This window comes from Lottia gigantea, assembly GCF_000327385.1.
Source record: "Lottia gigantea unplaced genomic scaffold LOTGIsca_33, whole genome shotgun sequence".
In the NCBI taxonomy this organism is placed as follows: Eukaryota; Metazoa; Mollusca; class Gastropoda; family Lottiidae; genus Lottia; species Lottia gigantea.
Genome location: NW_008709110.1, coordinates 1,769,451 through 1,782,648, shown reverse-complemented (window position 1 = coordinate 1,782,648; position 13,198 = coordinate 1,769,451). Strand labels below are relative to the sequence as shown.

The 13,198-nt window shown below is 32.6% G+C and overlaps 2 protein-coding genes across 2 annotated transcripts; one reads left to right on the top strand and one right to left on the bottom strand.

Moving 5' to 3' along the window:
- Positions 1 to 1,185: 1,185 nt before the first annotated feature.
- LOTGIDRAFT_190371 (hypothetical protein) lies at positions 1,186 to 10,102 on the bottom strand. Its single transcript, XM_009058296.1, has 18 exons — positions 9,923 to 10,102; positions 9,016 to 9,180; positions 8,785 to 8,807; positions 8,412 to 8,545; positions 7,890 to 8,049; positions 7,485 to 7,638; positions 7,249 to 7,320; positions 7,040 to 7,113; positions 6,676 to 6,798; positions 6,364 to 6,508; positions 6,017 to 6,118; positions 5,538 to 5,710; positions 5,249 to 5,388; positions 4,800 to 5,020; positions 4,376 to 4,557; positions 4,076 to 4,177; positions 3,730 to 3,801; positions 1,186 to 3,490 (listed from the first exon to the last, which is right to left on the bottom strand). The coding sequence occupies exons 1-18, from the start codon at positions 10,044 to 10,046 to the stop codon at positions 3,389 to 3,391; spliced, it is 2,268 nt and encodes a 755-aa protein (XP_009056544.1). The 5' UTR covers positions 10,047 to 10,102; the 3' UTR covers positions 1,186 to 3,388.
- Positions 10,103 to 10,812: 710 nt separating this feature from the next.
- On the top strand, positions 10,813 to 13,141 carry LOTGIDRAFT_120210 (hypothetical protein; the record flags this gene model as incomplete). Its single annotated transcript, XM_009058295.1, has 8 exons — positions 10,813 to 10,874; positions 11,115 to 11,203; positions 11,361 to 11,584; positions 11,852 to 11,916; positions 12,059 to 12,212; positions 12,411 to 12,476; positions 12,658 to 12,759; positions 13,061 to 13,141. The coding sequence occupies 8 exons, from the start codon at positions 10,813 to 10,815 to the stop codon at positions 13,139 to 13,141; spliced, it is 843 nt and encodes a 280-aa protein (XP_009056543.1).
- Between the last annotated feature and the right edge of the window lie 57 nt (positions 13,142 to 13,198).

Genomic DNA, 13,198 nt, shown 5'->3' with positions numbered 1-13,198 from the left:
ATCAGAGTTTTATGCGATATCTCTGAAGAAAATCATTGGATCATCACCAAATTCAATAGTGCACATCTTCATAATGATATTGACACACATACAAAAGATAAAAAGAATCTATAGAGAATTGTAGCCTGTATAGAGTGAGCACGAGGTAAATGTGAACGGACGAACCAAGGCGATATCAGAGTTTTATGCGATTTCTCTGAAGAAAATCATTGGATCATCACCAAATTCAATAGTGCACATCTTCATAATGATATTGACACACATACAAAAGATCATACTTACGTGTGGGCGTATAAAAATGAGTTTTCATAAATATTTCTATTCGGCTTCGCCTTAAATTATGTTCAAAAACAAGGACAACAACTCATACTTAGGCCTAATATTTTTCATTGATTGATAATAAGCACTCACACTTTTGTCAAGATTTGTCAATAATGGTGACTTTTAGAGAGTTAACAAGCTATTGTGGACGGACCGACGATGTTGGACATGCACGGCACCATTATTAAGCTTCACATCTGATCAGGGCATTGAGAAGGTTGTTCGGTGACATTTGCAAATTGACCCAAATACTCTTCCCTCTAGTGATAATTAACAATTTCTTTCATATCCATCACAAACTCTGTCTTGTAGAGTTTTCACACCTGGAAAATTATCTAATAGGTAGGGTGCAGAGTAAATCTAAAGTTATTTTTTTGTCCCGAGGGTCATTGATCTTTTGTCCTTTTTCTAATCCTAGCTTGTGGCGTATTTGGCGGAGGCATTAGAAAAATAGGACAAAAGATCAAATTAAATATTTCCAATGTTGATTTCTGTTTTTGATTTTCGATATGGTTTGTCCTTGTCCAAGTTTCATCTAAGTCTGTCTTCTAGAGTGTTAACGAGCTTAAACCTTAACGGCGTTTTAAATAAAACTCATGTTCAATATTATACGATTTTTTTTTTCATAAATCAAAATACATCAAGTACTTTCCAATGTGTTCATGATCTTTAATTGAGTGGTTCCGAAGTTTCAATAAGTTTCAACAAAATCCATCAATAATTCTTTCTTCTAGAGTATCTATGAGCAATTGTAAATAGAAAGACGGAACCATTGTGTCTGACAGACCGACGGACATGACGCCAAAATATACCCCCACATTTCACTTGGGCGTATAAATGTTTCTCATTACACAAACTAGTTTTGATAATTCATGATGAAGAAATTTATTCTATTGTTTACTAGAGACAGTTACCAACCAAGCAGCACTAAAACAAAAATGCTATCAATCGAAAAAACATTAAGCCTTAAAAAAGGAATGGCATAACAACAACATATTTTGAACATCAGAAATGCTTTCAAGTGTAAAATACGACCAATTCATCTTATTTTTAGGTATTTATTTTAGAAAGAAATATGAAATGAAATAAAATGGTGTTTAAATCTTAAATTTCTGTATGTGATTTGGCTAATGGACACAGGGGATGAAGAGCGAAAAGGCCATAATATATAATGCCATAATGGAAGAAAATGGCTGTTTTTTCTGGTTTAATAATTCCTATACGCACATATTGATCTCTACTTTATTATAAGAACTTAATCAAGTATGACATGTGAAATGAAACAGTTTTGAAGCATGTTGTTCAAAAAGAATAAACAATGAGAAATAGCAGAAAAAATGAAATATATGGAGTTTTACGTCCTACTTTTCACATGATTGGGCAATAAAAACTAATAAAATGTGTGCAATAAGGGAAATTTTGCCAGGACAGGAGCACTAGCAAACACTCTTTTGAATTCCATGTCTCAAGTGATCTATAACATACAAAACTTGTAGCACACTGTTTACTGTTCCATCCAAACGACTAAACACTTTTTCCATGTCAGTCACTCTGATCTGCTTCACTGACAAAGGGACATCAGGTCACAAGATAAAAATGAAATGAAATGAATGGAGTTTTACGTCCTACTTTTCTGCACCATGTGGACTAATGAAGAGGGAAATTTTGCCAGGACAGCGGCATTAGCCTGCTCTTTTTCGGTTTCCAACTGTCGAGGGATCTTTAACGTGCACAGCCTGTAGCACACGGGGCCTCGGTTTATTGTCCCATCCGAACGACTAGACGCTTTTTCCATGTCCGGGGGAAACCGGGTTGAAAAATCCGAAGGTATTATCTCGACTTATGCCGGGATTGAACCCTGGACCTTCAGGTTAGCGAGCAAGCGTCTAACTCACTGAGCCACCGCGGCTCCCGGTCACAAGATAAAGGAATATTATAAAATCCCTGATTTACAAAAAGGTGTTTTGACATAAAAAAAAAAACTTGTGAATTCTGATTTCCTGATTCTTTATAATTAAGGATCAATCAATCTTACATGAGTTTTGAGATGATCAATGATGAACAGATTATTTAGATTAGATTATAGCATGGCTCTAGATACAATACAGTCAAGTAACCTAATTTCGTGCTAACCTATTTTTCGTGCATCTCCGTGCGATCTCACGTGACCTCCACATTTGCTTGTTTTAATAAACATGGGTTATCTGTACCATGTCAACTAGTAGAATGAAATCAGTAGTTTCAAGCAAGGTAAAATGTATTAATGTATACTTTGACAAATACAAATTGGCGGATTTCAGTTATTACCAACCCGTTTGGTATGACCAAACGTCACAATTTTTTATCGGCCGAATTTCCCCTAGCTGTAATCGGAATTCCAAGTGTCGTCTGCTAGAATATATTCCAACGAATGAAGTCACGTGAAGTCAATGACTTTAAGCAATAAATCATACTACGTATCTTAGTTTGTCAGTCACTGTTTTTTTTAAAATCGTGGTTCGTAGTCAGTCACTAGTTATAATGAATTGATATTAAAGATAAATACTAAGAGAAGTTAAATATACCACTGGGTATCCATAAAACGTGTTTTCTCGACTTATTTATAGATCAAACATTGTCGCATTTTTGCCGCCGTTGTCGAGTTGGTTGCTCATGAAATATTGGTCTAAGTGGGGGATTCATGAAGAAAATCGAAACAAACCAATTTTAATTATTTTGTAGAATATCTGAGGAAACATCTAAGACATAAAAAAATAATTCCTTTTTTTTAACTTTGACGAAATTCGGTGTTGAATCCTTATATCCACGAAAATAGGTTACACCATTGTATGATAATGATATCTAATTAAAATGCAAATTCACTGTAACATGCACAGTAACATCGTCAAGACCAAATTATCTTTTCTGTCTTTTCTGATGATGAATATATAACCATGGATATCTGATTCTAACCATAACCTTTGTTTGTAAATTTGATAGACAATTAAACCTTAATCAATAGTTGAACTGATGATGAATAACAAATATGTATATTATAATATATACAACTGTACAGACTCTCTTCTATTTATTTCTTTCTACCTCCTCTTTCTTTTACTTGTAAATCAACCACAGCACCATTAGTAAAATTATAAAATGCCAGTGTGTTGGAGTCTTTGATAAATATACCCTGAATGTATCAAATAAATATATATAGTGTTTGTAACACAATTGTAATATAAAGCCTGTTAATAATTTACAGCAAATATTTTTACTTTCTGTTTAAACAGAGTTCGGCTTCAAAGGAATTATAGCTTAACAATAATTCTTGCAAAAATGATGATTTGATGCAAGATGACAAGTTTTACATTAAAAACACTGTGGGAGTAATTCTTATATCAAATATTTTCTTTAAACCAATATACTTACATCAAATTGTAATTTCTGTTTACCAGCTGGCATACCTAAAGCTTCATTTAACTTAGCTTTAATAACAGATACCTATAGAAAAAATGAACCCAGTAAAACATAGGTTATTTTAATGATATTCCTTACAGAATTACAGAGTTAACATTGGCTTGAGGTATAACAAATACATATACTGTAAGCTGACACATGTATTTAATAAAATATTAAATCAACTTTCAGGTCAGATCTTTTAAGTAGTCAAAATACCAAAAATGCACACTTCCAAAAAATATCCATAGTTGAATGCATAACAACAACCAAACTACAGATAATTACTACAAAAATACACTATAGGTGAAAAACTTACAGAATCAGTGAGTGGTAATGTGAAATCTAATTTCTGTCCATTAAGAGACCATTCTGGTTTATCTGATACATTAGGTACCGATACAGATATCTTGACAGGACCCTGAAAATACAACATTGAACAAGAGAAAAATAAGTTAACATCTAAATAAGATTTCTAAAGTTACATTGGTTTAAAGTTGGGGATAAATAATTGAAAGAGATGTCCTTTTCTGTACACCACAAACAAGTAAATTGTTGAGTACAAAGTCTAAAGTCACAGCTAACCTCTATCCAGTGTAAAATAGATACTAGAACCCACCTTATTCCTCTTTAAGAAAACATCCTCTGGGATCAAATTATCTTCAGTCTTAGCCTTCTTGTTAGGAGGTTCATCATCAGATGCTTTTTTAGGATTGGGTACAGGAGCTGTTGGTCTAGTGAATCGTTGTGGAGTTGGAATACTCATTGGTTGTCTAACAAGTGGTGGTGGTGCTGGAATACCTGGAGTACCATTAATAATCATGCGTCAAAACAATACTAAAGTAATGCACATCTAATCATCTATTTCATACTTGAAAAATAGCATATTCAATCATACATTGCACCTTATATTGCATGCAGCTAAGACTAACTTAAAGCTCATAAGCTATGATCATTCATGACTTAAACTGGTTAATCTGTGTCACTGTTCATGAGAATAAAAGGATAAACAAATAGAAGATTATATATAAGACAAAACCTACCTATAATAGGCATAGGAGGTCTCTGTTGAAGTACCATCAAATTAGGCTGCATCAAAGGTTGAGCTGCCATCAGTGGTGGTTGAGGAGGAAGAGGAGGTCGAGATTGAGGGGGAGGATTTAAAGGAGGAGGCTGTGAAGATGGTGGGGGAGGTCTAGATTTAGGAAGAGGAGGAGCATTTTTAGGCATTGCTGGTCCAATCTTTTCTTTCTCTTCATCAGGTCTGGAATAAGAAGTAGATAAAAAATGTATTACATGACCATCATGGACAGATATTAGAAATGTTTTAAAGAAAATACATTAGATAGAGGTATGGATGAATAAAATGAAAGACTAACTGCAGACATCAAACAAACCATGATTATTGGTTTAGAGTGCTTGATCCACCAGGCATTTCATCCATCATTTTCTGCTTACTTGAATACAGTTATTTATACAAACATTTACTTACAATAGACCTTTAACTTTATGTATAGTAGCAATCTGTTCTTCAATAGAGATATTTTCACGAGCTTTCTGTGAGACTTTCTCCATACTAGCTGTATGTCCATCCCATACAATCTTTCTATCTTTCTGTTCTTCTTCACCAATCTAAAACAACAATATCGGAGGTAAATTGTGGAATTTCAATCAAATTTTCACATACAGTCCCAAATGATACACCATAACCAAGATTTATTGATATTATGAATCTGAATGAGCTAATAAACTTAATGAATTTCAATCCAAATTTGATTTACCTTTTTACCAATCTGCGTTTCTTCTGTACCCACACCAAAAATATCAGTACGTCTTTCAGCCAGTTGTTTCAAATTAATATCAATAGATGATCCTGCAGCATATACTTCCTCTTGTTCTCTCTTTTCTTCTAATGTTCTCTGTCTATCTTCTATCCACTTAGGATTCAACAAACCTGTCAATTTCATGAAAGTATTAGATAATTCATAGACATTTATTTTTGAATACACAGATACACATTAAAAAACAAAATCAGTATTTCTAAACATCTACATATTGGTAATTTAAACAAATGGGAGCCATTTTTAGACTCAAAAACAATGATCACAGTAAAATAACTACTGAGATTTTTGCTTGCTTAGCCGATTCCTTTGGAATCTCTGATGGATTTAATTTGTACTTTTCAAGTGCTTAAAATTATTACTATTGATTGATGTCTTAGAAATATAACTATGGTGAATTTTGAGAAAAAATAACCTACCAATTCTCATATGTTCAGGAACCTTATCTGTAGGTACCTTCTCTCCAGTAATAGGTGATATCATAAACTGATCTGATGGTTGTTCAGTCACCACAGCTCGAGCTAAAACATCACAATATACAATTAATATTTTAGCTAACATTCAGTGCATTCAAAGCAACTAATATTGTACAGCAAGAGCTTTTTGAACTTGCTATTCCAATATTTCCCTGTTTCTTAGCTATTAACAAACAATAATCAAAATTGATAACAAAATGTATATAACATAACTTTCAATCATCATTTCGTCTTGTACAACCCTTATGATCGTTTCTGTTCTTGTAAGATACCAAATACAATAAACATACCTTTAGGATCATAGTTCTTCTTGATAATAACATTACCAGGTGTTGGAGGCATGGGAGGAACATCTGATGGTGGTGGGGGAGGGGGAGGAGGTGCATTAGATCTTCTTTGAGCATGCATCTCATCATCTGATTCTTCATCCATATCCTACAAAGTAAAATGAAAATATCAGTATTCATAACATGTTGCATGGCAGTTTTGGAATCTAACATTGATGTGGTTCCACTATACAAAAATGGTACACTCCAAAGATTATAATAAGCCACAGGACAAGAAAACCTTTTGTTTACAAAGATTTCACTAAAGATACCTACCTGTAATTGTCTGTTATCTTTAGGAGGAGGTGGAAGTTTAGGTGGTGCTGGTTCCTCTGGTGTTGGACTACCAGGTTCTGATTCATCATCAGATTCTACATCCATCTCATCAGGATCTACAGCCTGAAAATAAATAAATCCATAACTACAATATAAAAACCATGTCCATGTTTTCATATCACTTAATCAAGATCAATCAAAGTAATAATGAGATCAACAAAGTGTCTTCAGGGTTCGATGTTGAATTTGCTACCTTCCATAATAATATTTGTAACATATAACAATGTGCTTTAATTCTGATTGAAAATAAGCATTAAGTAGATAATCTTAATAATGATAGACAAGATCATAAATCAAGATTTACCTTTTTGGAAAGTCTTTCTTGTGCTAACATTCTAGCACCAACTTCATCAGGAGTTGTTGGTGGTGGTAAATTACCTACAAACATGAAAATACATATAATTACCAGGCATACACATACAGAGTATTTTGGCTTTTCTAGTATGAAATACAATACATTGAAATTATTGATAGATAACTACATGATAACATTGTGTTAAAAGACAGACTTACCTTGTTCATTAGGTTGAAAATCAACTGTTTCTACCACCACGAAATCATGCCAATCTACTGAGGCATAAGCAACTGGAATGTAAAGGATTAACAGAATAAGTACATGGAGAAGGATTTCAAGATCATAAGCTTTCAGATATATAGTACAGCTTGTCTACTATGCGAAATCTTCATATTTTACTTAACAGTATGCCTCATGGACAATAACCTGTCAGTACTTCTTAAAAGTTGTATACCTCTTTCCTTTTCTTGTGCTTCTTCTTCTTTCCTCTTCTCTCTGTCTTGATGTTTAGCCCATTCCACCCTGTATTTAACTTGATCTAAACATGTTTTATATGATTCACAATCTTTAGCTAACTTCTCACGAAGATTCTTTGGTGGAATCAAAATCTGTAAGGAAAAAAAGACAATAGATTACATGTGTAATCAGGTTAGATTTGCTTGCATCTGAAGTCATTCCATTCAATCAATCTTATTGACTATGTACAACAATCCTCACTTGAGTAATTATACAAAAAATTATAGGAACTGCCATAAAAATGGATGGCTTTTTCAGGATTTCCCCTTGAATTCAAACTAGAAAATTTAGGGCTGCTAGACTTTGCCCCAGTGAAACAAATGTATTATCATAAGAAACTAACCTTAGTATACTGTTCTACAAGTTTGGTAAAGTAATTAAACAAACTATGTTGTGGTCTAAGAAAATCAAATAAATAATTTCTCTGTTCTCTCTGCATCACTGTTGTTAAAAACTGACGACCATTTCGAGCCACAAACTGTGCTGTTAATTTTACAACATCACTGTAAAATACAAATCACAGTCATGACAAATAATTATCATACATTAATGCATATATAATACAAGCTTAAAATAAGCTTATTGATTTCTGAGGTATTTTCAACAGGATACTTCCTTATAAGGTCTGTCTGACTTCAAGACAATGTACCACACAATACCTGACAAGCTCTACACAATAAAGATAGTCAACAACTTCTAATTATTCTGTTTCCACAAGAAGTAAGTCAGAACATTGTCATACATTTTACCTTAATGTTACAGCTTGTAAGTCTTATAAATTGGGATAACATAACAATAGATAAGCTGACTTGTGATTTCCATTTTTATTTGATTTATTCCATTTTTTCACCAAACTATTACTTACAGATCATAAGCTGATATAGATGGTGGGTCAACAATAAACTCAAACTCTGCAGGGGGATCTTTAGGAACAAATACTTCAGATATCTTACTGATACTTTGTTCTTGTGGCTGTCTGGCCAATGATTGAAATCCAGGCTAAAATTTAAAAGTAAATAATGAGAAGGATTAGGGAACAGGCATCTGCCTTTCATTCATTTTATTAAGAAGACTCAAATTATTAAATGGAACATAAGAAATTGGAAACAAAGCATACCCTACATGTGCAATGCTACAGCTCTACACATACATTTTTAAATGTAAAAAGTAGGCTTAACAATGTACCCGTATATATCTCACTTTTTATAAGAAATAACAATATAATAAAAAAAATTTACCTTTGGTGCCACTGGCTCTTGACCTAACAAAAAAAAAAAATACCTTATAAAATCATACACAACAGAGCTTAACAGTTCAAAACTCCAGTTCATTTCATCATTCTTTCCTCTTTTTCTGATGGAAAAGTCATACATTCTTGCCTTACTTGTTTATAATGCAAAATTAGAGCCAAAGTCGAAAATTAATGTATGAAGTGTTAAAAAAATATCAAATAAAAAATATATATCTACCTCTCCCTTCTTTAAATTCTTTAACTTTGTGTTGATAATAGGCATGATAAGCATCATTTTCATTCAAAAAGTTAAACTTTGGATTGTTAACTTCATTTTGTCGAATTCTGTTTTCAAATTCAGGTCCATTTCTAGCAACAAAACTAGCAGTTTTGTCAACAATGTCTATTTAGATGATGTTAAAGGTAATTCTAAATTGTAAAACATATATTATATTAAAATGTTTACATTCAAAATTAGTATGAAGTTAAGACTTCAATTAACAATAGGTGTTTTTTGTGTTCTTTTCCTCTAATCCTTCTATTTGATGCCTAAATTATTAAGTTGCATGATTCATGTCCTCTAACATACCATTCAATCAGTTGTTTACCTTTTTTTAATTTCTTTTTAGATAGGTACTGATATGGAAACAAAATCCAAACTCAGATTAGAATTTAGATTAGAATTGAATCTCTTAATCAATCAATCAACCATTTGTTTACCTAATCAGAAGAATATCAATGACCATCTCACTGTGTAATACATTTCATGTGCTTATTCAATAACAGAAGACAACCCTGATAAGTACCAATTTCTAAGTCTATATTTGTAATTAAGTATAAGTAGGATATATGCGCAAAGTTACTAATTGAAATTTTAGTTGGTCTATGATTTTATTCCCTTTCCTTTCGTTTCTGGAATCTCACACGGCTACAGTATGAATTCTGCATAATTCAGCAATAAATAGTCAAAATCAATTTCCAGATGCATGTACTTAAACTTTTATTCAGATCTATAGAAATAAAAAGTTTGATAATATAAGGCTACATTGAGAAAAGGGTAAATGCTGTTCAAACACCACACAGTGTAACAGTGCACTGTGACTGGATGGACGATAGAATTTAGAGATTGTTTTTATGAAGGATACTTCTCACTTCAGGAGGAGGATAAATGATGCCAATGACTGGCTTTGATGGTGGTGGAATCCGCTCCTTCTCAATGTCAATTTCTCCATCATTGATGTGAGGTCTAACAGCTTCTAAAGCTGGCATATTTCTCTGCAAACTTTTCAAAATTGTTTTTATAGTTTTATAAAATTTCCATTCACAGTACGTTGTTTATTTCCGGTAAGGAAAGATAACTCAAAAAAGTAGTTCGTGCACCTTGTTATTATTAAACCGCAATCAATAGCATCCCTCTACATTCTGCAAAAGAATATTATAATTCCTGCTGAAACAAAATAGATTACCAACAGGTATAATTAAGTTGTGTTTTTTCCAATACTCATACTTTTTTTTTATACATTTGTAAACTCATTTATGGCGAAGTATTTTCCGATTTCCTCTTAATGAAGTTGTTCGGTCATTATATCTACTAGTTCTTCGCAGCTTTTTCACCTACCTACCTACCTAGCTTTTTCAAAGACTCCCCCACATTTAGGCAACTGGGCAATAATTTAGGTTAGCATAGTTCTAATGACTTGCAATAATTTATGCAAGCTCAAAAGTAATAAAGCCACTTTTGAACCATGCCATTTTCGTCATAAGCTATGGTTATCAGAAAATATGGGGGTGGGGGTTGTAGCTTGATTGTAAATGATAGGGCAGTGATACCTTTGAAGGTTTTGTACTAATCTCCAACTTGATTCTTAATAGGGAACGCCTGATGAGTAAATAGGCAACTGCAACTAGCACAGTTAAACTATTGATGGCAATGCATAGATAGATCTACGTTTTATAATATTACTAAAGCAATTTGAATTGATATCAATTAAAAAAATGTTTTCTCGCAACAGGCACTGCTATCAAAATGGCTGAAATGACTGAAGTGTCATCTAATAAGATGTTTGGAGGATGGCAAAAGGTATTTTCTCATCAAAGGTATGGACAAGACTATGTGACTTTTAAGAACTTTAGCACAGAAATACTTTGCAAGTCATGTATTTGATTAGAGATTCCTTATAAGTAAAAGGTATTGATCATTTGAAGAATTGAACATAATATGGTTGTCAACTTGTCTGTTGTCATGATGGTTACACTATCTAAAGTTGTTCTTATATGATACAGTAACATATACAGGTATCTCTTCTTCTTGTACCATAGGCCACTTTTATATTACAGTAAAGAGTTAAAATGTACTATGAAATTTGGAATTTATTTACCTCCATCAGCTAATGGTGGTAAAGTACCAGTTTTGTACTATTTATCAGGTAAATTATTTAAAAGGATATTTACAAAAGAATGAGAGGAAATTACATATTTTGATACAGAATTGAGGCAATCAGCCTAATTGATTTTCAGTTGCACTAGCTCCCTAACCCTCGTGGTTTGACCAGAATGTAATCAAGGCATGTTATGTATTTTTAGGTCTAACCTGCACAGAACAGAATTTTGTAACCAAAGCAGGAGCCCAGAAATATGCCTCAGAACATGGTATTATATTGGTAGCTCCTGATACAAGTCCTAGAGGTGTCAATATAGAAGGTGAAGATGACAGCTATGATTTTGGTTCAGGTGCAGGATTTTATGTTAATGCTACACAAGATAAATGGAAGAATCATTACAGAATGTATTCATATATAACTGAAGAGGTAATTAATAGGTTGACATTTTAAAAATGTAAAAATGATTATTCATAGGTGAACTTTTTTTTCTTTTTTTTTGACGTTAAGAATATGGTAATCAGCATGAAATGAAATTATTTTTGTACCATACGTTTGGTTATCAACTAACCCTGCACTATCTTAAATGCCCTAATGATATGTAGGTCCGAGTGTCCAAATTATTTTCAATTATTAGCTTAGACACGAGGTAGAGGAAACTATGCTGTATTGAATTATTATGTTTTTATGTTCCAGCTGCCAGCTTTAATTAACGAAAAATTTCCAACAATTTCAGACAGACAGTCCATAACTGGTCATAGGTAGGTACACAATCAAAAGGTATCTTTCATATTTGGGATATCCAATACATTTTCCACAAAATGAATCATTTATGCTTAACTCATTTCTTCTGTTGTAAATTTTAGACATGCATCTTAAAATTAAGTATTTTGTTAATTGTAGTATGGGTGGCCATGGAGCTTTAATTTGTACTTTAAAGAATCCTGGTAAATACAGATCAGTTAGTGCCTTCTCACCTATTTGTAACCCTATGAACTGTCCATGGGGAGAGAAAGCTTTCACTGGCTATCTTGGTTCTGATAAAACCGCTTGGAAGGTATGTAAGAAAATTATTATATTATGCTTTTTGAATTGACCAAATCTTCAAAAACCAACATTTTGTTCTTATACTCAGTTTTTTGTTTTGTTTTGTAAGGTACGCAACAATAACTTGGAATTTAAGTTCCATATCTTATTTTTTAGAGATGCTCTATAATACTATGTGAATTTTCAGTAATTTTGTTGTTTTTAACAGGAATATGATGCTTGTGAATTAAGTAAAACATACAGTGGACCCCAGTTAAATATACTCATAGATCAGGTAATGTCAAATCACTATTATTTAACTCTTGTTGTTTTCTCAATATTGTATGTAAGTGTTGCATAACCCACTATTTATTGAAGAGGGAGGGAAAATGTTTGTTTTGACATTTAAGCAATTTCATAGGTTACCACAAGTTACACTCAAACTATTATTAACATTATTATGTTGTAATTTCTAGGGTAAAGCAGATAATTTTTTGACACAGAATCAATTGTTACCAGAAAGTCTAGTACAAGTTTGTAGTGATAAAGCTATACCAATATCATTAAGAATGCAAGAGGTAGGTAGCAGACTAACTCTTTGTATAAGCTTATCAATACCCTGAGTTAATTAAAGCTATCATGCTGAAATTTATTTTTTGAAAACATTCAGACTGTCTGCCATTGGATGGCCTTATTTTCTACTATCATTATCCATACTTGCTGAAGAAATATGGAGACCATGACAAAACTACCTGCATGTCAGATTATCTGTATATATCCGTAATTATGAGGCTTTTGATGCAGACAAAAGTTTGGTATGTGAAGAGCTAAGTGATGATCAAGTTACTAATGAATAATGTTTAATATATTTTATTTTAGGACTACGACCACAGTTATTTCTTCATAGCTACATTTATTGAAGACCATATTAAACACCATGCTAAATATCTAAAAGCTTGAATGTATGTGATTTTATCATATGTATTATGATGGTGCTTTATAATAACTGATAATGAT

What these genes read in the sequence shown, in the direction of transcription:
- LOTGIDRAFT_190371 (XM_009058296.1), bottom strand. Translation starts at nt 10,046, where the DNA reads ATGCCAGCTTTAGAAGCTGTTAGACCTCACATCAATGATGGAGAAATT. An exon ending in AAGAAAGACTTTCCAAAAAG is followed by an intron (nt 6,799 to 7,039) that starts GTAAATCTTGAT and finishes ATTTATTTTCAG; the next exon opens with GCTGTAGATCCTGATGAGAT. An exon ending in AAACGCAGATTGGTAAAAAG is followed by an intron (nt 5,389 to 5,537) that starts GTAAATCAAATT and finishes TTGTTGTTTTAG; the next exon opens with ATTGGTGAAGAAGAACAGAA.